Source organism: Ascoidea rubescens, assembly GCF_001661345.1.
Source record: "Ascoidea rubescens DSM 1968 unplaced genomic scaffold ASCRUscaffold_4, whole genome shotgun sequence".
Classification (NCBI taxonomy): Eukaryota; Fungi; Ascomycota; class Saccharomycetes; order Ascoideales; family Ascoideaceae; genus Ascoidea; species Ascoidea rubescens.
This window is the reverse complement of record NW_017962916.1, coordinates 103,657-127,241: the sequence shown is the minus strand read 5'-3', so window position 1 is coordinate 127,241 and position 23,585 is coordinate 103,657. Positions and strand designations below refer to the sequence as shown.

The window sequence follows — 23,585 nt, the reverse complement described above, 5'->3', positions numbered from 1 at the left end:
ATATTGCTTGGAAATTTAATTGATTTTAAGCAAGCATATCACAATTTGTGGTTTATTTAAAGTATAATGATTATTGAAATCTTTTTATCTTGGAGGAAATTTATGATTTACAAAAGAATATTGCAGCCTAAAATGCTTGAATCCAGTTTAGCTTTGCTAACCAGTTTTTGCTGATTCCTAACTTTGTATCATTTCTGCCTCAACAACTTTTTATTCCACTTTTATTGGCTAATCAAAAGTATAATTCGCAATCAGATCGTTTTATTTCTCAGCTATATCAGATTTAGATACTTGTTTTTTTGGCTAAAAATTGACTTGGGAATACAGAGAAGTAAAAAATGAGGTTACCCGGGCGTATTCCTCTACAAAAAAAAATTGGGATAAATTTCACTTCAATTTTTTTAGTCCTAAATTCTTTAATGAATGGAAAATGTATGGCTAATCTAAAAATTTGTTTTTCAAAACTTATTTTCTGTAATAAATTGCTAAAACTCTGTTGAAATGAATTAAAATAAATTTTTTTTTCAATCATTATTCAACTTCAAAACAAATAAGCTAAAGGAGTTTAGTAAAAGTCAATTATAATTTATTAAAATTTACAATAATCTACCAGAGTTTACAAAAATTTTAAAAAAACCATTCTTACAAAGGAAAAAGAATTTTTTTATCTTTAATATTGATTTATTTGTTTTATTCAACAATTACAATCTGCAGTTTTTAATTTTTAATTTTCAATTTACAATTTTTAATTTATATGTTACAATTGATATTTCAATCTCAAATCTACTTATAAAAGCTCTGTTTATAGAGGAGTTTAATTTGAAAAACAATTAATTTGTTTAACTATCAATTTCATATAAATATATAAAAAAACGATCTATTTTTTTCTGATAACTCACTTCTTTTCATTTCTTTTTAACTCAAATTAGTTATTGGGTTATTGAGTTATTGGTTTTGAAAATAATAAAATAAAAGTAACTCTTTTGTCTATTTAAATTTGAATTATATCATACATATTCTTGAATAAATCATTACAACATTAAAATAATAATTTTTACTTTGCCCTTACTTATTTTTTGTTGTTAAGATTAATAATAAAACACATAATAAAGTTGAATTCCTTTTTTTTTTGTTATTTTTTTCCTGTTTTTGTTTTTAACTGATTTACTTTAAACCAAAACTAATTTTTCAAGAGAATAAAGTCAATATAACTTAAAAAAAAATGAATTATAATAATAAAGAATCACTCTCTGTCTCTTTAATTTCAACCAAATGTGATGAAAAGCTGGGTTCAGCTTACACTGACTGTTCTCAAAAAAATGATAAAACGAGTTTACTAGATGAAAAAGCAAATTGTGATAGTCAATTTAATTTTGATAAAAAGTTATTAAATAGTTCTAAGTCAACTAAATGTTCAACTAGAAAAAAAAAATATAAATTCATTGAATTCCTCAAGGATTTTTTCTTGAATAAATTATACTTGGAAAAATTAATTAATCTTTTCACAAAATCTTCATCAAAGCACAATTCAAAAATGGGTCGTACCAATAAGAGAACCAAATTAACTAACAATCAAAATGCTGCTAGTCAATCTATTTCTTCTCACAGTTATGGTCCTAATGCTTCTTATGTTTCCCCTGCTGCAACTATCTCAGCATATCCAATTAATTCTCCTGAATATCAACAAGAAAAACAAAGATTAATTGCTGAAATTCGTTATATGATGTATGACAAAGAAAGACTTAGGGAATATTTTGACCAACAAATTGAACTGATTTATGAACAAAACAATCGAAAAATTGATAATCTTATGGCTCAAATGGATCAAATGAGATATGAAAATGAAAAAGAAATTGCTAAATTACAAGGAATTCTTTCTAGCTATGATTGAAAAAATTTGAAATTTTATACCAATTGATTAATGCTTCAATTCAAATTACTCATTTACTACATATTTGGGTGTCTTTTTTTGTTTTTATTTTTTCATTCCATTATTATTAATGGTTTTATTTTCTATCTTAAAAACATTGTTTTTTGTTTTATTTTTTGTTTTATTTTTTAAATTGAAAAGTTCGATGTCAAAAAGTTGTTATCAAATTATATTTTATTTTTTTTTTTTGATCATGCTCTGACTTCTGTTCAATACTTATCTTTGCATTTCAAAACACCATATCATATCATATTATATCATATCATATTATATCACATTACAGCTGCTTATTGGTTCAATTTGAATTGAAATTTTCAATACTTTCTTTTATATATTATAACATTGTTTTTTTTTGTTCTTGAAAAATTTATATTATAACATTTCTAATCAACATTACTTTCAACCACTTTGCAAATCTCAAAAATACATAAAAACAAAAGCAAAAAACTGGATTTGTAAGTTCAAAAAAACTTTGAAAATACAGAATATTAATTTAACAAAGGTGAATAAAACTAAATTATAAAATGTACAAAGGCTAAATTGTTTTTTTTCTGTAAAAACATCAGAAACCAAAAAGTTTAATCCAAGAAATAATAATTTCTCTTGTTCTGAGGCAAAACTTTTAATATTATTTTCTTGCCTTTGAATTAAAAAAAATTCTTTATGATCGTTATTCAATTGAAAAGTGGTAGAACCTCACTTTGAAAATAAGTTGGCCCTCCATGTACAGATTAACAGTATTCATGCATGTGAATTCATATCAAGGCAATGTATAGCAGAATCTTACTCTGAACCAACTCAACGATTATTTTTACAATAGAATCTTATTGAGCTTTTGTATGAGAAGGTGAATTTATTATAAAATATTTGGTCAAATTACTTTGTTGTCTTCAAATATTTTATATTTTTCTTAATTTTATATCAGCAGAAACAGTGGAAAGTTTGAAGACATAGATTTTACCTTATGTTCATCAACTATTACTTTTGTTCTCCAATTAAAACCCTCAAACCCAATCTCGCAGAAGTGAAAAATTTTGACTACTCTTTCACAAACCATATATCAATAATAGTTCATGGTTATTCAGAAATGTAAAATCTAAATGTTTTGCAATTGTTTATCTTAAAGAATCCACGCGACATTAGTGATTTTGGCTGGTGTCTAAAGAAATATTTCTTGTTTTTATTTATCGCTCGAAAAGATAACTAATAAAACTGGTATGAGAGGTAGAATGAAAATAAAAAGTAAAGTTTTTTTTAGTTCAAGTGGATCCAAAATGCAAAATAAAATCAACTGAGTTAAAAAAAAAGTAACAGTCTAATTAATGGTTTGAAATTGAGTAACTGAGTTAATAGATTCAGTTTGAAAAAATTCAAACTGAAAGTGTTAATTGGGTGTGTTGCTGAAGTTTCCAAATAGAGTAAGTAAAAATGGCAGAGCGATAGATGGTTGAAAGGACTCACCACTGTGAAATACGAAAACAATTCAGAGCAATTAATTGAATTAGACTCATTTTGAAGATTGAAGGTTGCAAAAATAAAAAAGAATATCTGACAGTAAATCATGTTATATGTTGCAACTTTATTGCTCAACATTACAAAAATAGACGAAGCTCAACTACTAACTATTGGACTCTTTGCAAAAGACAATAATCTAATAGAATGTAGTATCAAACAAATGCCTATTGGTGAATCGTTGCTCATGTCATATTCTCAATGGCTGTTGTTCTTGTCCGTATGTTCGGTATTTGCGGTACCACCGATATTACCGTATTTCGAAAAAAGACGTACACCCGTGACCCAACCCGACTCCGGCTCGAAACGAAAACCTGTAATGGTTTAACATTTAATAGTTTATTTTTTAATATCTTTATTAAATTTGATTGATAAAATTATTTGGCTTTCTGGCGATACTTATTGTTTGGGCAAGAAATCGGTTTATATGATGTAAATAATGGAATAAATAGCCTAATCCTCTAATTCAAACAATGTAAGTTTTTAAGCCAGATTTTTACTCATAATCAGTTAAATGGTTATTCATGATCAGATTACTTTTCTGTTATGTTGGTGCCTTTTAATCTTACTTTTATTACACCTTTTAATTCTTGATCCTCAATCGGCTGGTTTTAACACATTTTTTTTTTTCATATGCAGTCTAATTATCGTCAAATTTTCATAAAAATGGAATCATTAATTAAAATTTGTACAGATTTATACACAAAAAAAACACCACTAACTAAAAATCCATAAAAAAATTCATTATGTATGTACGATTTATTTACTTATTAGAATTGAATAAAAAACAGTCAGGCACTATATTTTTCCAATAAAAAAAAAGATAATCAAATTTCTGAATCAGAAAGGAAAAATAAAGCTTGAAGTAGAAATGAATTAGAGTTGGTAAAGATAAAAAAATCAAAAAACCCGAAATAAAAAAAAATAAAATCATGAAAATATGAAATAAAGATAAAGATAAAGATAAAGGTGGAAAAAAACCTCATTGTAGCATTAAATCTCATCAGAGGAATCAACAAAATCATCACTGTTGTACTCATTACCTTCATCGATTACTTTGACATCATTTTGAAGATTATGACTAAATCTGCTCAACTTTTGTGGCGCTGGTTCAATCTTTGCATAAGCATTAGTTGTTTCAATTGTATTTGTAGGGAAAGAGTGTCCTGGCATACTTAGTAAAGGTGCTGGGGAGTTAATATATTGATTATTACCGATTCTATCAATAATTTCGTTAAGTTGATTGTAAGAATTATTATTGCAAGAGAAATTTTTCAAGGTTGCTTTTTTTGGAAAAACAGAAGACCCATAACCATCTTTGAGATTAAAGTTCAAATTTGGATTATTAAGATTGGTAAGATTATTATTTGAAGATCTATTGCTTCTTATACTAAAATTTCTAACCATGTTCAAATTGTTATTACTTAAATTGTCATGATTTAAGTTATTTAGATTGTTTAAATTATTATAGAAATTAAAATTTAAACCGGAGGAATTTGAATTATTGTAATATTGAAAATTGTTATTAGAAATATTGTTGTAAAGTGGACCATTGTTTGATGGCGAGTTTGAATTATTTTGTCCCAAACTTAAATTATCATTTGACATGAAATTGTGTTTATTGTTGGAAATAAAATAATTGTTAAAACCGTTATTATTGATGTTATTATTATTGATGTTATTATTGTTAGTATTATTTAGAGGATTATTATAAGTTGTTGATAATTTTGAAGAAATGGGTGGATAATAATTGGGAGAAACAGACATGTTATGATTAGTTGGAGAAGGAGATCTTCCAAAACTATTTTGTCTGCTATGAGAATTTTGATTCAACAGAATTTGCTGTTGAGATTTTTGAGATCTGTGTTGATGGGATACTAATAAACTTGCAGATAGACTCTCACTTAATTCTTCATTAAAGGATTTCATTGATTGAAATTTTTGTAAATTTGTATATTCGTTACATGAGGATTTATTGCTAAAGTTATTGATATCAATATTACTATTATTCTTGTTATTGTTATTGTTATTGAGATAATTATTCATATTATGGGTAGTGTCATTTTTCAAAAAATTGCTTGTAGTTATTGGCTTTTGAGAAACATCATCAATCATTTTAATTAGATCTGAAATATCGTTTTCAGGAAAATTGTTTGAAACTGGATCAATTTCTGGGTTGAAATCATTAATTTGATTAAAAGAGTTTTTATTCAAGATGTTATTTTCCATGTAGTTAAGATTTACGTTACTAGAGCTGTATTTATTAGAGTTGATATTGTTATTTTGATATAATAGGCTATTTCTATGTCTTGAACCAAAGGAGGAGGAAAACCTTGGGGCGCTTTTGGAGCTATAGTTGTCGATATTTGAGCCATAACTTTGGTTTACAACAGAATTTGGGGCTGGAATTGGGACAGAAGTTATAGGGGAGTTTTTTTCAAGAGAGGAATAGGATCTTGGAATAGAGTTGGAAAAGTGGATGTAGTTTTGGTATTGGTTTTGATTTGAGTTTATTGGTATTAAATTTGGAATTTGATTTGGATTTGAATTTGGATTTGAATTTGAGTTTGAGTTTGAGTTGGGATTTGAGTTTGAGTTTCTATGAGTTCTTAGTAGAGCAAAAAGAGAAGCATTTGAGGAAGATCTATTGATAGTTATTGGGATAGTTTTAGTTGAAGGGATTCTGTGGATTGAAGAATCTAGGGATTGGTTTCTGTTTGTATTTGGAGGAGAAGAGGTTAAGGAGCCTTGGATAAAGGGTTGAATGTTTAGAGGTAGGTTTAGTTTTGAGTTGATTGGAGAAGAGGAAAGGGGAGATTTTGAAAGAGAGGACGAGATTGTTTTGGGAGGGATATTTCGAAATTGGTTTTGAAGTTGATTTTGAAACTGAGATTGACTTTTCTTTGAATGTTTTTGGTTTAATTGAGAAAGTTGATTATTTAGGAATTTTTGAGATTTTTGAGATTTTAAAGATTTTAAAGATTTTAAGGACTTTAAAGGTTTCTGATTTTTCTTGAAGATTTGTTTTATAAAGAAGTTTGAGTCCTTTCTGTAAGAGAGTTGAATTTTTAGGTCAGCGTTAATTATGTTGTTAAAGTTGATGTTGATTGGGTTGAATATTTTTTCATTCAAGTGGGATTGTAGGCTTTGATTTTTGTTGTCGTTGTCATTAATTTGGTTCAAGTAGGTTGATATTATTGATTTTGAAAAGCCTATTCTGCCCTTTGAAGAGATTGGTAGGTTTCCATTGAGGATTCTTGAGTTGATTGATAGATAGTTGTTTAAGGAAGGAAATTTGATCAAGTTTTGGATTAGTTTGTAGGTTGGTAGGAGGTGGATGAATGAGTATAGAGATCTGAATAAGAGGATGATTTTTTTGTAGATTGAGTGAAAGGTGATATCTATCTGATTGCTGTTGTTGTTATCGTTTAAAGGTTGGTTTTTTTGATAGTTTGAGATTGAATTTATATCAAATTTTATTACCCATCTTTCCAAGACAATTTCGTTTTTTCTTTTGGAAGAGTTGTTTTTGAGGACTAGAAAAGGATGGTTATCTTTATCATTTAGGTATAAATGGAGTAAATTATTTTGGTTATTCTGGGTGTTTGGTGTGTTTTGAGTGTTTGGTGTGTTTTGAGTGTTTGGTGTGTTTTGAGTGTTTGGTGTGTTTTGAGTGTTTTGAGTGTTTTGAGTGTTTGGATTGTAATGAGAATAGAATTTGTTTAAATCCAAATATGTTTCAATAACTAGAGGAGGCAAGTTGAAGATGGAAGAGGAGTTCCATAATTTCAAGGAATCATTTTGTAGGATTGCATTGGATAGATGAGTGTTTATCTTGATATTGAACCAGTAGTTTAGATCTTTGTTTGAGTTGTCATCAGTTGAGGTAGAGAAGTTATTGGTAATGATATTGTTGTTGTTGGTGGTGATGGTGGTGGTGTTATTGTGGTTGTTGATGATTAAATCGGATGACCTTGATTGTATTATGATGTGAGTAGCCTGTGAGAAGAAGTTGTGAACTATTCTCGATAGCTGTGATGGAAATATGGAATCAGGAGAGTCTAAGTTCATATTTTGGAGAGAAGATTGAGAGCAGAGATGGAGGATGCGAATAAAGTCATCAAAACCGAGAAAGATATGGAGAAAAGAAGCCTGGAAGAGATGAGGTTGGAGACAAGAGACGAGTGATAAGGTGATAAGAGAAGAAACAAGAGGAAGAGAAAGAAAAGAGACAGGGAGAAATGAAGAGAATAAATATCAGAGATATTCTATGGCAGTTGGCGTGAGTCAGTGGACATCAGATTAAAGACCAGATTGAAGACCAGTATGGGATATTATAAGATGATAGAGGTGGTTATTATTTAGTCAATAATTATGGACAGTGGAGGCTAAAAGTTATCAGCAAAGACGATAGAGTTGTTAGGTGATTAGAAATTAAGTGATGAAAGCAAAAGCTGTAAATGATTTGAAATAAAATAAGCTTTGAGTCTTACACCGGAGGACTGTGGCTATTTTTACTTCTTCTTCTTCTTGCTGTGCTGGTACTTCTGCCTCTTCTGCCTCTTCTGCCTCTTCTGCCTCTTCTGCTTCTTCCCCTGCTTTTCTTCCCTCTCCTGCCTCTCCTTCCTCTCCTTCCTCTGCTTCTTCTCCATCCGCCTTCCGCTGTCAAAAAAGCCGTCACCGGAGCGCTGCAGGTCCGCTGTTGGCCGGTGCAGCACGTGCAGAATCTCAAACCGCCCACCGGTGCGGGTGATAGTCACATGCACTTACCCTTCCCGCTCCAGCGCGTCAACCAATCGCAGCGCTTTAAAATAAGCATAGTAATAACATCCACTCGTGAATAATTTTATTTTCCCAGATGAGAGCTGGAAACTGGAAAATCCAGCTCTGGCCTATAACAGCTTCAGATTTAACTGTCTACTTTCCTTTCTTCTCGTCTGATTTGGTTTTGTTCAAGCTGTCTTTCTTGTTATAACACTCGTCGCATCCCACAGAGACCATAGAACATAGAGATTCCAGATCGTACCTAACCTACTCCCAGTTGCAAAATGTTCCGTCGTTCTTATGCCACTCTTGCTTCAAACTTGAAAGTCACTGCAACTGATTCTGAAGGCCCATTATCACACTTGGTCGTCAAAATCAATGCAGGCTCAAGATACGCTCCAAAAGATGGGGTCTCTCACTTGCTTTCTAGATTCAACTTTCAAAACAATTCAAAAAAATCAGCCTTGAGATTCGTCAGAGAGTCTGAACTTATAGGTGCAACTTTCAATTCCACACTAACCAGAGACTCTATCATCTTGTCCTCCACTTTCAAGAAATCGGATTTGCCATACTTGGTCAACCAATTTGCCGACACCCTTCATTCAACCTCTTTCAAACCACACGAATACGATGAAGTCGTCTTGCCAACTGCGTTGAACGACAACTACGTTGCAAACAAATCCTCAATTTTCCAGGCTGTAGAGTCTCTATTCCAAATTTCCTATAAAAACGGTTTGAACAAGCCCTTATACTACGACCAAGTCGATCCAGTCTCAATTGACGATATCCAGGCCTTTTCTAAATCAGCTTACACCCAATCAAATATCGAAATCCTCGGCTCCAATATCAACAAAGACGACTTGCTAAAATTCATTCAAAGTTCTGCCTTCTCTGAACTACCAAAGGGTGAAAAGCTAGTCGATACTGTTACCTTCAACAACAACTCGTTATACCAATCCAAAATCAGATCCAAAAACTCAGACCAAGTCATCTCAATTGGTATTCCCGTCACCCCTAATGAGTTCCCAGCCTACCAAACTTTGTCAACCTACTTGAACTTCAACTACAAAAGCACTCTATCAACGTTGTACAAATTCCACGACACCGGCTTATTCACTTTGATCGCCAAGGACACCGATCCAGCTTCTCTTTCAAAAGATTTCAAATCGTTGCTTGCTGATTTGAAATCAGGCATCGACTTATCTCCATTCGCCAACCTAGCCAAATTGGACCTTGCCTTGAGTGCCGAAACCAACCCTTCTGATTCCTTTACAATCTCCAGTGCTGGTGAAATCTCGACCTTCAGCTTGCCTGCTAATTTCAACTACGTCACTGTTGGCAGAACCTCCTCCTTGCCCAGCGTTGATGATTTGGTCAACTAGCTCTAATTTCATGTTTTATATCTCTAATACAATTTAACACTCCACATCTATATTTATATATTCCTCTTCTTTCTTTTAATTAGCGGCAACAAGTGTGCGCAACAAGCCCACGCAACTTATTTTCACAACTTAGCATCGCAACTTACTACCCCACAGTAGCGCTGACTAAGCACCACACGCGTCTTACGTAATATCCCTCTGTCCTTGCAACACCACGCAGCCCACCGCTTGCCCGGCCTTGCTGTCATAATTAGCAACTCTTTTCTACCTCTAACAGATCCATCTTAGAGCAACTCGAGAAGGTTGCTTTCTTTATTATCATCTTCTATAAATTCCTTAGTTTTTGTCTTGGTTTTCGTATTTCTTTTCTTTTCTTTTCTTTTTTTTATCCTTTTAGGCATCCTTTCTTCGTTTCTCTCTCCTTTCTCTATTGTTTGAAATCTAAAATCACCCTTCTTTTTTCAAATATCATTCAAAGTTAATTCACTTCTTCCATGAAAGAACTACTTTTAAGATTGGGCCCATTGGGAGATCCCATCGCTGATGGGCCTTCTAATGGTGTCTTAATTCTAAATTCTACCCCTGATGATACCATAATCAACTCCAATTTCCCAACCTCTCTCGATTCAATTCCCTCTCAGAACCCTTTATTCAAACTACACCTATTGATATCGGCTGCCTCCCCGATATCAAAAAATGGAAAAATCTGGACCAACATCCCTCCTCTGTCCTCAATCTCTTTCAACAGAAATAAACTTTATAAGTACAATATCCAAACCTTTTTCTCAAACGACTCAATTATCCATTTAGACATCTATAAACCTGGCTCCTTCTATTACTACATCTCCTACTCACCTCCCAACTCCTCCGAAATTAAAACAACAAGAAAATTCTATATCTTCGCTCAGCCAACCCTATCAATAAACAACAAGTTTCTTCCTTTGAACTCAATATCAATCCAATCTCTAGTCTCAAAATGGCTAGGCCCCAAAAAAAACTGGAACTCCATTTTTAATCACATTTCAAATGATAAAAAATACAACATGATCCATTTCACTCCTCTTCAATCTCGTGGTGAATCAAATTCTCCCTATTCAATCTACGATCAGCTCAAATTCGACCCAAACTTGTTCGATTCAACTGATGATGTCAAATCTCTAGTCTCCTCTCTACAAAAAAACCACAATCTTCTATCCATGACCGACATTGTATGGAACCATACTGCCAACAACTCTCAATGGATCAGAGACCATCCTGAAGTCGGCTATAACGCTAAAACTGCTCCTCATCTAACTGCTGCAATTGAACTAGACTCAGCTTTGCTAGAATTCTCTGATCAAATGAAATCTCTAGGTTATCCAACCATAATCAATTCAGTCGACGATCTATTGAAAATCATGGATGGAATTAAAATTCACGTTTTAGGCAGCCTAAAATTATGGCAATTCTACATCATCGATGTTCAATCCTCAATCTCAAACGTCTTGGACTTTTACAAATCAAATAAATCTGACCTCTTTTCAATCGACTTGCCAAAAGATTTCAAAAATTCTTTACCTAATTTAGCAAAATTCACTTTAAATTACTCCAAAAAGAACCCCTTTGCTCTAAAAACAAGATACTACAACCAACTCGACACCCAGAAATTCACATCCGTCTTAGTTTCCATACTAAATTCTCTATCAATTGATGACCCAACCCTAGACCAAATCAAAGATCAAGCAAGAAAAATCCTAGACGAAATTAACCTACCCTTCTACAAAATCTACGATAACGATGTAAGCGAAATTCTTGAACAGCTATATAACAGAATCAAATTTCTAAGATTGGATTCCCATGGTCCTAAACTAGGAGAAATCACCTCTTTCAGTGCTCTAACAGAAACTTACTTTACAAGGTTTAAAGACCCAAAAACTGGCGAACAACATGCTCTAGCCAACAACGGCTGGATTTGGAATGGTGATTCCTTGGTGGATTTTGCTTCCGATAAAACAAAAGCATATCTACGTCGTGAAGTCATCATCTGGGGCGACTGCGTCAAATTAAGATATGGCTCAAAACCTGAAGACTCCCCTTACTTGTGGAAAAGAATGATACAATACACTGAGTTATGTGCAAGTATCTTTCATGGCTTTAGAATCGATAATTGCCACTCAACTCCTCTTCATGTCGGCGAAAAATTACTAGACGTTGCAAGAAACGTAAACCCAAATCTTTACGTGGTTGCTGAATTGTTTACCGGTAGTGAAGAAATGGACAGAATATTTGTCGAAAGATTGGGTATCTGCTCTCTAATTAGAGAAGCTATGCAAGCTTGGTCCGTTGGCGAATTATCAAGACTAGTTCATAGACATGGTGGTAGGCCCATTGGCTCTTTAACCTGGCTTCCTTTAGATGAATTGCCCTACCCTTGTGATAAAGAACCTTCTCAATATCCTCAACATTCAGATTTTGTATCTGAAATTCAAATACCATTAACCGTAACTAGACAAGAACCCCATGCTTTGTTTATGGACTGCACCCATGATAATGAAACCCCAAACCAAAAGAGAACCGTTGAAGACACTCTACCAAATGCTGCTTTAGTCTCCCTTTGCTCTTGTGCTGTTGGTTCGGTTTTTGGTTATGATGAATGCTATCCAGAATTGCTAGACGTTGTTAATGAGAAAAGAACCTACACCTTTTCAAACACCGGTATTTCACTAGTTAAGAAGAAAATCTACGAAATAAGAGACGAAATCTCAAATGAAAGTACTCTAATAGATGACCATCAAATGCACGTCCACCATGAAGGTCAATTTATAACTTTGCATAGAGTCAACTCCAAAACTGGAAATGGCTGGTTTTTAATTGCAAGAACAAAATTTTCTAATGATACTGATCAATATCTTGCTCCCATATATCTTAGTGGTACAAGAGCTAAATCTGTGTTTGCATATGCTTTAAAAAAAACCGGCGAATATAAATATTCTGATACTGAAATAACTTCAATACCAACAACTTTGGAAAAATTAGATGATCCCCAATTCCAGTATGATCCAGTCAAAAATGAAACAAAAATTATCATGCCAAACTGCTTTCCCCAAGGAAGTATTGCTCTATTATCAACAAAAATTATCGATGCTGATGAAAGTTTAGATCAGTATATTCGAACTGGGGCAATAGCCGCCTCAAAAAACTTGACTTTATATGACTTGAATGCCTTATTGTTTCGTTGTGAATCAGAAGAAAGAGATTCAAGTGGTGGAAATGAAAGTGTTTATAATATTCCCGACTATGGTGATTTGGTTTATGCAGGTTTACAGGGATGGGTTTCTGTATTAAAAGACGTTATCAGAAAAAATGACCTAGCTCATCCTATCTGTTCTCATTTGAGAAGTGGAAAATGGGCATTGGACTACATTGTTAACAGGCTCAATAAATATAACAAAACTGACGGTTTTGAAGAATTTAAACTGTGGTTATCTTCTCGATTAAATGCTATTAAAAAGGTGCCCTTTTTTCTTATTCCCCACTATTTCGCTTTAGTGGTTGGTATTGCTTATGAAGCTTGCAGGTTTAGAGTATTAAAGATAATGTCTAGCCATATTAGCCATGGAACTTTATTTGTTCAAAATCTAGCCATGTGTTCAGTTCAAATGGTTGGATATATGAACTCCACCTCAATAAAGCCTTTTGAACAGGTTCCTTGTATGGCTGCAGGATTGCCTCACTTTAGTACAAATTATATGAGATGTTGGGGCAGAGATATTTTTATATCACTTCGTGGATTACTACTTGCTACAGGCCGGTTTGCTGATGCCAAACAGCATATAGTTTGTGCTGGAAGCACATTGAAACATGGGTTGATACCAAATCTTTTAGATGCTGGAAGAAATCCTCGTTACAATGCTAGAGATGCAGTGTGGTTTTGGCTTCAATCTGTTCAAGACTACATTGATCTTTCTCCTAATGGTGAAGATATTTTAGATATTAAAGTCAAAAGAAGGTTTCCACTCGATGACCGATTTATTGATTATAATAGTGATGAGGCATTTAGTTATTCATCGTCCATCAAAGAGATTATTTTCGAAATTTTATCGCGTCACGCAAAAGGAATCAAGTATAGAGAAGCCAATGCTGGTCCTAATCTCGATTCACAAATGAAGGATGAAGGGTTTAATGTTGAAGTGCATGTGGATTGGTCTACCGGATTAGTCCATGGTGGCTCACAGCTCAATTGTGGAACCTGGATGGACAAAATGGGAGAAAGTGAAAGAGCACACAATAAAGGAATCCCAGGAACACCAAGAGATGGAGCACCGGTCGAGATCAACGGTTTATTAAAAAGTGCCTTGAGATTTGTTGTGGATTTAAATAAGAAAGGTTTATTCCCTTATTCTAAAGTGACTACTCAAGATGATAAAGAAATCACGTTTAGTGAATGGAATGATCTTGTTCAAAGCAATTTTGAAAAATGTTTTTATATTCCACTTGAATCAAAAGATGACGTGGACTATGAAATAAAACCTAACATTGTGAATAGAAGAGGAATTTACAAGGATCTTTTCAAGTCAGGCAAACCATATGAAGATTACCAATTGAGACCTAATTTTCCAATTGCAATGGTGGTGGCACCAGAATTGTTTACACCTTCATTTGCACTAAAGGCATTAAAAATTGCAGATGATGTTATTGCTGGACCAGTTGGTATGAGAACGCTAGATCCTTCAGACTTGAATTATAGGCCATATTATGTTAATTGGCTAGACAATGAAGATTTTGCGACTTCAAAAGGTCGTAATTATCATCAAGGGCCCGAGTGGGTTTGGGTTTTTGGGTATTTCCTTAGAGCATATGCGCATTTTTACGCTGTTGATATAAAGGCCAAAGGAGGAACTATTCCATCAGAAGATTTGCAGCAATTTCTAAGTTCCAAATTAAAAGGACATAAAAAATGGTTGAGAGAAAGTTCTTGGGCAGGATTAACAGAGCTAACCAACAAAGACGGTAACCTCTGTGATGATTCCTCGCCTACTCAAGCTTGGAGTGCTTCATGTTTAGTTGATCTTTATTACGATATTTGGAGGCTTGAGAATAAGAAATAATCTTATCCTTGGAACCACAATGGTTTATTTTTGTGTTTTTGTTATGTTTTATGATTATATGAAAGCATGTTCGTGCTAAGTTGCCATTTGCATCAAACATTGTTTTAGAAATATTACACTATTATTTTTTTGGATTACTTTTTTACGATTTATATATTTTTGTGGTTAGTATTTTGTTAGATTTTTCCATTTAGAGTTGAATAATTCTACATTTTTCTATGCAAAAGTGGCACATGTACTTGTGGCGCAGAACCAAAACAGCGGTAATTTTCCAGATCCTTATCAGTGGAAACACAGTTCCCAACCAGTGCTGTGGATCCTAGCAAGCACTGCCGACGGGGCTCGCTTCCCGTTTTCCCAGTTCTCTTCCCGATGTTATCACCGCTTCATGATCAGAGGAAATAAAACTCAACATCGCTCAGATTGAGTTGGCTACTCACAACTTTTTGCTGGAATATTGACGATGCTGTCTTTTCCAGTCTGCAATGGTTTTCAATTTGCTGTTGCACTCCATTTTGTATAACAATTGGTGCTTTTCATCATGTGTTTTGCTTTTCCTGGGGTTTTCTTTGTTTCCTGTCCAAACTTCTCTGTCTTCACTCTGGCTTTTCTTCAGTTTCAGTTTGCGAATTAGTTAATTACTTTGAATTCTTCAAATATGTTGCCGGATAGTTCTAATGCTTTTATTGGAGGGGTTTTCTATGGAGCTGCTGAAACTTTGGTGGGGCATCCTTTTGATACCATCAAAGTTCGTATGCAAACCTCCGAAAAGAGATTTAAAGGTCCCTTGGATGCTGCAATGGTTACCTATAAAAACGAAAAATTAAATGGGTTTTATAAAGGCTGTACTCCTTCTATGTTAAGCTGGATAATCATGGACTCGATAACCTTGGGCTCTCTACATCAATATAGATATTTTTTGAAACAAAATTTTTATAATGATTATAAAACTTTGCCTTTATTCGGTCATTGTATTGCTGGTGCAATGTCAGGTTGGACTGTTTCGATAATCTCTGCTCCTTTAGAACAAATTAAGTCAAGATTACAAATTCAATATGATTCTCACTCAAAAAAATTCACTGGGCCAATTGATTGCGCTACTACCATATACAAATTGAAGGGTTTAAAAGGTTTATATTCCGGTTTACCTTCAACTCTTTTATTCAGATCAGCTTCTGCAGCTTGGTGGGGATCTTATGAATCTTTCAAAAATTATTTCAATAACAATACAAATTTATCTACAATTTCAATAAATTTTTGGGCCGGTGGTTTAAGCTCAATTGTTTTTTGGTCTGTTGGTTATCCTGCTGACGTTATTAGACAGATTATAATGACTGATAATATTCAAAATCCGGTTTTCAAAAATAACATTCTAAATGTTGTCAAATATGTTTATAAAAATAGAGGGATAATGGGCTTCTTTAAAGGTTTTGGCCCTTCAATTTTAAGATCTTTTCCTGCAAATGCAGCCGGTATAACAGCATTTGAATTTGTAATGAAATATTTATAACACGATTAATCTCATGATATCATTAATACTATAGACTCTGTTGCCGTTTTTTTTTTGTTATAATAATCATCAACTCCTTTTTTTTATCTTCAATATTCACGTTTATTATATTTATTGTATTTATTATACTATGTATCTGTATCAGTATTTGTTCTTTTTATTAAAATTGATTTCACTTTATTTTTCTTTATATTCTTGTTGCTTTTATCGTCTTTATTTGAATCTCCCACATTGTCTTGTTTATTTGTTCCAGGTGTAGTATCTTTTTCAATTGATGACTTTTTAGGAACTTCTTTAAAATCATTAAAGATATTCTCATAATATCTTAACTCACTTCGAGCTAAACTTTTTTTCATTACACTAAAATTATACAAATTATTTATATTAGTAATATTTTTAATCAAAATTTTGTTTAAAAACTTGATAGATAACTCATTTGGAATCTTGTTTAATATCATTATTAAATCAAGATAATAACTATAATTAAATAAAAAAACCTCAATTAATTGCATTAAATTTTCTTTGTTATTTTTGTTTTTTTCATTACTACTCTCATATTTCTTTAAATAATTATCAAATATTATTTCAAAAAGGTGTTCCTGAACTTTAGAATCAACTTTAAGATTTTCATTTGGATATAAAATCTCTTTCCCATTCAATTCAAAATCTTCAGAATGATTAATATCCAAAACAATCCCACATGTATTTGCAAATAATTCAACAGTTGTAAAATCATTCAAATCACATAATTTTTTAATAACTCCATCAAAATCTCTCAATTTTAGTTCAATAACTGCCAATATATATAAACAAAATTCTTCAAAAGGCTTTAATATCTTATATATTGCAATTAGAATATTTAATCCATCATCAGAACCTGGCCCAAATGTGCCATTAAAAATTTCGTTTCTATATTTTTTCAAAATTTCCTCATCATAATCTTTTGAAAAATTATTATAAATTGAGTCAATAATTTTAAAATAATAATCAATAAACTTCAAGATAATACCAAAATTATTTCCATCATCATCACTCCCATTATTCCTTAAAAGCAACCCGTATTGTTGTTTTTGCATCATTTTATTCTCAAAAGATAAAAACTTGCAAAATGTTATTTTTGGAAATTGATCATATTTTTCTTTATATCTCCTGATAATGTTAGAAACAACAAATCGAATTCGGTATTTTTCAGGTCTTGCTTTTATAGTACCCTTAATCTTGTTCATGTCCTTATTATTTGAATTTTCTTCGGTTTTAGCTTCTTTATTAGCCACTGCACTAGTTGATTTTCTCCTGATTCCTCTTGACCATAAATTCAGTTTGGGCGAATTTGGTATAAGACTTGCAGGTGCTGTTTTTAATTGTTTAACATTCAGAGAATCAGAATTTAATTCAGAAGCAGAATTTGGGTTTGTTTCAAGTTCTTGTTCTTTCTCCAAAAAAAATCTAATATAATTAACATATTCCATCAACAAATCATTTTTTATATCATCGGTCAAATTAGCTTTTGTTGAAATTAAAAATTCAAGATAAAGAATTTTAGCATTATAACAATTCAAATTTTCATAGTTTATAATATTGGAAACTCCAGAATGGGTCCTATTAACCTCTTGAAAAACATTATCGGTTTTCTCTTTTTCATCAAAATGTTCCAATATTTTAATCACTTTGTCTTTATCAAACTTTGAAGATAGTTCTCTTGATAGTATTATATCCATTATCAAAGTCTTATATTTTTTAAATCGGTTTTTATTATTTATAATTTTTTGCATTAGATAATACATTATTTTGATATCAAAATCTTTATTAAAAGAAAACAGTTTTAATAATTTTTCAAGTTTTTCTTTTAACATTTTTTCTTGTAAATAAAAACTTTCTTTGCATTCGATAATAGAATCAAAAACCAAATCCCAATAATATTCTGTTTGAATTTGACCTTTATTCTCAAGAAGTTCAAGTAAAAAATCTATTTTATTACTTTCTTTCAAAATCTCCTGAGCTATTTTCAGTGAACAAATAAGATTCTTGTTTAAAAATGTTTTTAGATCCAGGTCTGACTTTTTGGAATCATCATTCATGTCCTTAAGAAAGTGCAATAATAATCCTATTTCAATATATTTTGTAATATCCTCAAACGCAATACTTAAGTTCGTCAATATTGGAAAAACAGAATAAAAGCTATCATCCTTTTTATCGGCAGTAAAGACCATTTTGAGCTCATTTCTCTTATCTAGCCAATCTTGTAGTATAATTTTGTAAAAATTCTGAAATTTCTGCAAAAAATCCCGATGATTATTTTTAAAGCTATTTTTCTGATATTTTGTTATTATACACTCTACTATTTCAGAAATAGAATTAAAATAAAAAATCTTATCCAAATCAAGATACTTTTTGTAACAAGAAAAATCAAAAAAGCCGGAGTTATTACCGGATTTTATTCTAGAATCTTTAGATATTTTGGAATTAAAATTCTTTTTATCTAGGTTATTAATTCTCAAAAGAAAATATATCAAGAACCTTGGGTCTAATGAATTATTGAGTTTGCTGAAAATCAAAAGAGCCTTTTTGTTAGAATCAGATAACTTGATATTATCTTTAATTGATTTTATAGAAAAAATGAGACGATCCAAAGAAAGATGATTTTCGGTCCAAAATTCAAATGCTTTATCGACAAAAGAAGGATTATGAGAAAAAATTATGTTAAGCAAATATAAACTGCATATCAAAGTTTTCGTAATCTCAAAATGCAATAATTTTATCCTAAGATCTGCATTGTCTAAGTTTTCAGCTAAAATCATATCTTTTGACATATCTTTTGTCAAAGGGTTAGTCGAAGGACTATTTGGTGGAGAATAACTATTATCTAATGTAGAATCAATTTGATTTTTAACAATAGAGCGAAAAGAAAATTCATTGTTGTTTAAAGTTCCATGCTTTAAGAGCATATTTATGAGATCTACTTGTTTTTCATTTTTAATGTAATCAGAAATCAACAACTTTAAATCCGTTATGATTGAATGAAATTCCTCTTCTAAGTTAAAAATTAGTTCAGATATTTTATTTGCTTTGATAGTATCAGTAGTAATGTCTTTATTGACGGTGATCAACATTTCATTTAATAGTTGAAAAATTCTTATTAAAAAGGGTTTTCTGTATAGTACGTTCACACCTATTCTTGATCCATAAACAATTATATTGGACAAATTAGACAGAATTATCCTACTAGAAAGATCTTTTGCAATGAAAAAACAATCGTGATGTTCAAAATGATCATTTTTGTTTTTAGCTAATTTATCCAAATCCTTTAATATGAGTTTTTGAGTAGTAATTGGTACTTTTAAAATAATGGATAAAAGTTTTAGAAAGAAACTTTTTTCATTTTTTGAATTTGAATTAGTCAAACCAGAAGAAATATTAATTGGAAAGGTTTTAAAAGATTTTGAAATCAATATTTTAGAATCCAGAAAACTAATTGTTTGCAATAGTGTTTGATCATAAAGGGAATTTATCAAAATTTCATAATTCGAAGTAGTATCAGGTTTAGTGGACTGAAACGCAGCTATGCAAAACGGAAAATCAACTTCTATATTTGAAGGATACGATGACCAAGCTAATGTTCCTCGACAAATGTCACCATTAAGATTAATAGATAAACCCATTGAGGGTTCTGAAATATTGGAGCCACTTGAGCAACTGACCAAAAATTCGTTTTCATTAATGTTTTTGATGATTGGTAGTATTTCAGAATTGAATGAATTATCGACATTAGAGGCAGAAAGTGGAAACAAGGGAATTTTTTGGAAATTATTTAAATCAATTAAATCATAGTTTGTTTCTGTCGAGACCAAAGTATAGGACAGTTTTCTCAAACCTTTTAAAACATTTGGATAATTAACATCTTTTAGTAGTTTTATTGAGGTTGCTGATATCAAAACAATTCTAATTAATTTTTTTGTAAATAATACAACCGGCACAAAATTATCATGATTGTCATTAAAAGTTTTAATTATTTGCTGTGAAATTAAAGGGTCGTTTGATAATTTGTTGAGGCTGTTGAAATCCAAGGTAAAGTCGTTAATATCTTTCAATCGCCCGATATTTGCAGGAGATAATTCAGGTAACATAAATAGACTTATAATTGAGCCTGATTGAACAACAATTTTCTTGATAGAAGGCAAAATTAACATTTTTAAGATTGGTTTGGGTTCCTTAGGTTTTGATTTTTTATTTTTCTTGGAGGCTTTTTCAGTTGAATCTGAGAATTTCGTTCTTGAAATCAATATATATCCTGTAGTTTCATCAATATAATAATAATGTAGTATTTCTCCTTTAGATGTTCCAATATATATATTGGATAGATATGATTCTATAGAAGTTGGGTAAGATGGTTCTGGGAAGAAAGATTTGTTGGGAAGATCATCAGAGACTGGATCTGAGGAAGGCAATTCATTTTCATCATCAACTTTAATGGTTTCAATGATGTTTTTAAGAATATAGGGACCACTGGATATAGAGATCTTGATATCGTTCTTTGCCTTTGCATTTTCGTTTATAGGAGCAGATTCATTTTTAGAGTGCTCATGAGAAGTATTGTGTATCAGCAGTTTGTCATTGGTGCCTTTGTCAATTTTATTATCCTTCATGTCGTTATCTTTGTTGTTATTGTTGCTGGCAGAAACAGCACCATCTTTTAAGTCGTCTTTTAAGTCACCTTTTAAATCTTCTTTTGAATTTTGTTTTGAATTATCTATCAATTCATCCTTTGAATCATCTTTTGAATCATCTTTTGAAATCTGTGCCCCTGATACTGTGTTGTCTTTGTCTGACAGTGTTGATGGAATATCATCCTTTAGTGAATTAATTTCTTCTGGCATTATTACTTGATTGAACTAAACAATACACATGCCCATTATTGTCATGGATAATTGTAATACAAATCAATTGTTAGTTATTTGATATGTCAATTAAAAGTTAGTTGAAAGTTAATTCAGAGAGTTTGGATTACACGTACATTTTCATTTTTCTGATGCGTGAAAAGCTACACTTTAAATATCTCCGAAAGAGTTAGCCCAAAGTTTTGTTTATTTAAAAGCTTTTTCAAGTTGATAAGTAATTTACAACAAAAACTGCAAAACTTAGAAGGATGGACTTTTTGGTTGTACAATTATAGTATGGCTTTTAAAATCAGCAATAAAAGTGCGATAAATGGAGTTTTAATTGACTTTTTTATTTTTATTTTTTTTGATGAAAATGGTTTTCAAATTTTAAAGGTCAACTGTTTTGAGAGAAATTATAGAAACACAGGATGGTGTTTATAAATTCTAACTTGTTAGTTATCTTTCTTGTGGTGCCATTTTATTTTGAAGAATTGAGATTGTTTATTTGAAGAAAATACAAAACAATAAGCTACATTAGTTTTAGTTCTAGATCTAGATGTTTATTTTTTTTTTGAAGGTGAAAAAGAATTTGAAGATAATTAGATAAGCTAATAAGAGGAAATAGAAAACGAAAAATATTATTATTATTATTATTAATATGAGATCATATTTATATAAAAGAAAGCATACTCATTAATCATTAAAACTGGGATCAAGCTTTTCCTCCAGGTAAAAAAATAGGTTTGATAGTAATATAAGAGTTTTGAGGAGTTGCAATACCAGCATAAGCGTTGTACCAGGCCATGAAGGAGACGATGACACCTAAAACACCACCAGCTCTGGTCCAGCCAAGTACACGAGTGTAATCACCAATTGTTAATAAAAGGAAAGTGACAGTTAAGAGAGCAAACATTGAGAAAAATGCTACGGTTGATTTCATAGTACAAAGAGTAAGCATTCCACTGAAAATGGTCCAGCCTAGGAGGAAAAATGCAATTGCGTTGTTTTTTTCAACTGGATCAGTATATGAAGAAGCAATACCAAAACCTGGAGTTTGAATAGCAGCCCATGCCATCCAAAAACCACCATAGGAGGATAAAGCAGTTCCACCAAAAGTGTTTTCAATAGCAATTTCCCACATACCAGCACACAATTGAATAAAACCTCCATAAAAGAAAGCTAGACCAACGACAATTTTGGGGTTTGAAATACCCATGGCTCTTGCATTGATCATTGATAAAACAAAAGTTGTTAATGCAAAAGCAGACAAACCAAGAGGGCCTGGATTGGCAAATTTATGAACTGGAGGTGCAGTGACTCCTGTATATAAAGAACCACCAAAGGCACTTAATAATTCGTCTTTTCTGACCTTGGTAGAACCTATATGGATGTATTCATTGTTTTCTCCAGAATAAGTGATAGGATCATGTTCATCATCACCATAATTTGAGACTTCTTTGTTGCTCATTGCTTATTGAACGATATAAAAGAAAGATATTACTGGTTTCAACTTGTTGAATGAATTGGATTTTTGAAATAAAACAGATTGAGTATTTAAGATTTGAATAGTGAAAACTGAGTAAGTAAGAGAGTTCTTTACAAAATTTATGACTGGAAATAAAATTAGCTATTTATACAATTTTGTTTTGTTGTAAAATGGCCATTGTAGTATTCTCAGTGGTTGTTTGGTTAAAAGAAACAAAGAAAACTATAGTTGAGCAGAATTGAGGGTATAGTTGGTGTTGTTTTGCATTTTCTTAGTGGAGAAAGAAACGTCTTTCTTGCAATAGGATTGTAACAAACTGGGAAAGAATAATGTCAGTTTGGCTGCTCAAAGTGGCAGCAGCTACTTGCACAGCATTCCCTCAGGGTCTCTCAGAAGCATCAAAGGAAAAGCAGTGCTTGATCAAACAATTAAGGAATATATCTTCTCGTCCCCTTCTGGAAATAGCACACATCTAAAACACAGAGGAGTATTGCTGAGGGGTCCCAGAGCAGATCTTTCTGCTGTCCCATTGTGCTGGAAACTGAAACAGAATGCTAGTTCCAGAGGGAACACAACAACAAACCAAGACGTAACCCGACCTGGCATGCTTGAGCTGTCCTGTTTCTGCAAACCAAGACAGCTGACTTTTTCGGTTGATGCAAGGACAAGATTTTATTCTTCCTTAAAAAACCTTGTTTCGCGCAGCTTTTTGCAGAGCTCTGGCCAATCAGAGCCCGTTTGGAAGGAACTTTACGTAAATGCTTTTAGAGACTGAGTGTGGGAAGAGAGTTTTGTTGGAATAACGGATTCTTTTTCTCAGTATACAATTATCTAGCGTTCTCGGGTCTGTTCCCCAGTTTTTGTTGCTAATCTTCCAAACCCAGTTTAGTCTCTTGTCTCTTTGTCCTGAAAGAAAGGGAACTGCTACGAAAGATACCGAAGGTTCCTTCTCAAAACGACACCTCCCCCTCCGAAGCTGGCTGTAGAATTGGCTCTTATTTTTGCCAAATTTCCGCTGCAAAACATGTAAAAAGTAA

At 32.0% G+C, this 23,585-nt stretch overlaps 7 protein-coding genes across 7 annotated transcripts; 4 read left to right on the top strand and 3 right to left on the bottom strand.

The window, feature by feature from the left end:
- Window positions 1-1,009: 1,009 nt before the first annotated feature.
- On the top strand, window positions 1,010-2,365 carry ASCRUDRAFT_75058 (uncharacterized protein; the record flags this gene model as incomplete). Its single annotated transcript, XM_020192914.1, has 1 exon — window positions 1,010-2,365. A coding segment is annotated over exon 1 (665 nt), but the record flags the coding sequence as incomplete, so codon positions are not given.
- Window positions 2,366-3,936: 1,571 nt separating this feature from the next.
- Window positions 3,937-5,526, bottom strand: ASCRUDRAFT_75057 (uncharacterized protein). Its single transcript, XM_020192913.1, has one exon. The coding sequence runs from the start codon at window positions 5,486-5,488 to the stop codon at window positions 4,436-4,438; it is 1,053 nt and encodes a 350-aa protein (XP_020048078.1). The 5' UTR covers window positions 5,489-5,526; the 3' UTR covers window positions 3,937-4,435.
- Window positions 5,527-8,273: 2,747 nt separating this feature from the next.
- On the top strand, window positions 8,274-9,823 carry QCR2 (ubiquinol--cytochrome-c reductase subunit 2). The gene has a single exon (XM_020192912.1). The coding sequence runs from the start codon at window positions 8,491-8,493 to the stop codon at window positions 9,586-9,588; it is 1,098 nt and encodes a 365-aa protein (XP_020048077.1). The 5' UTR covers window positions 8,274-8,490; the 3' UTR covers window positions 9,589-9,823.
- A 259-nt stretch (window positions 9,824-10,082) lies between these two features.
- GDB1 (bifunctional 4-alpha-glucanotransferase/amylo-alpha-1,6-glucosidase) lies at window positions 10,083-14,675 on the top strand (the record flags this gene model as incomplete). Its single annotated transcript, XM_020194466.1, has 2 exons — window positions 10,083-10,148; window positions 10,230-14,675. The coding sequence occupies 2 exons, from the start codon at window positions 10,083-10,085 to the stop codon at window positions 14,673-14,675; spliced, it is 4,512 nt and encodes a 1,503-aa protein (XP_020048076.1).
- Window positions 14,676-15,333: 658 nt separating this feature from the next.
- ASCRUDRAFT_33279 (mitochondrial carrier) lies at window positions 15,334-16,185 on the top strand (the record flags this gene model as incomplete). The annotated part of the gene is made up of 1 exon (XM_020190412.1): window positions 15,334-16,185. One exon carries the CDS (start codon window positions 15,334-15,336, stop codon window positions 16,183-16,185), a length of 852 nt encoding a protein of 283 aa, XP_020048075.1.
- A 128-nt stretch (window positions 16,186-16,313) lies between these two features.
- On the bottom strand, window positions 16,314-21,059 carry VPS3 (CORVET complex subunit VPS3; the record flags this gene model as incomplete). The annotated part of the gene is made up of 1 exon (XM_020191679.1): window positions 16,314-21,059. The coding sequence occupies one exon, from the start codon at window positions 21,057-21,059 to the stop codon at window positions 16,314-16,316; it is 4,746 nt and encodes a 1,581-aa protein (XP_020048074.1).
- Window positions 21,060-21,601: 542 nt separating this feature from the next.
- On the bottom strand, window positions 21,602-22,981 carry ASCRUDRAFT_75053 (acetate uptake transporter family protein). Its single transcript, XM_020192911.1, has one exon. The coding sequence runs from the start codon at window positions 22,528-22,530 to the stop codon at window positions 21,775-21,777; it is 756 nt and encodes a 251-aa protein (XP_020048073.1). The 5' UTR covers window positions 22,531-22,981; the 3' UTR covers window positions 21,602-21,774.
- Between the last annotated feature and the right edge of the window lie 604 nt (window positions 22,982-23,585).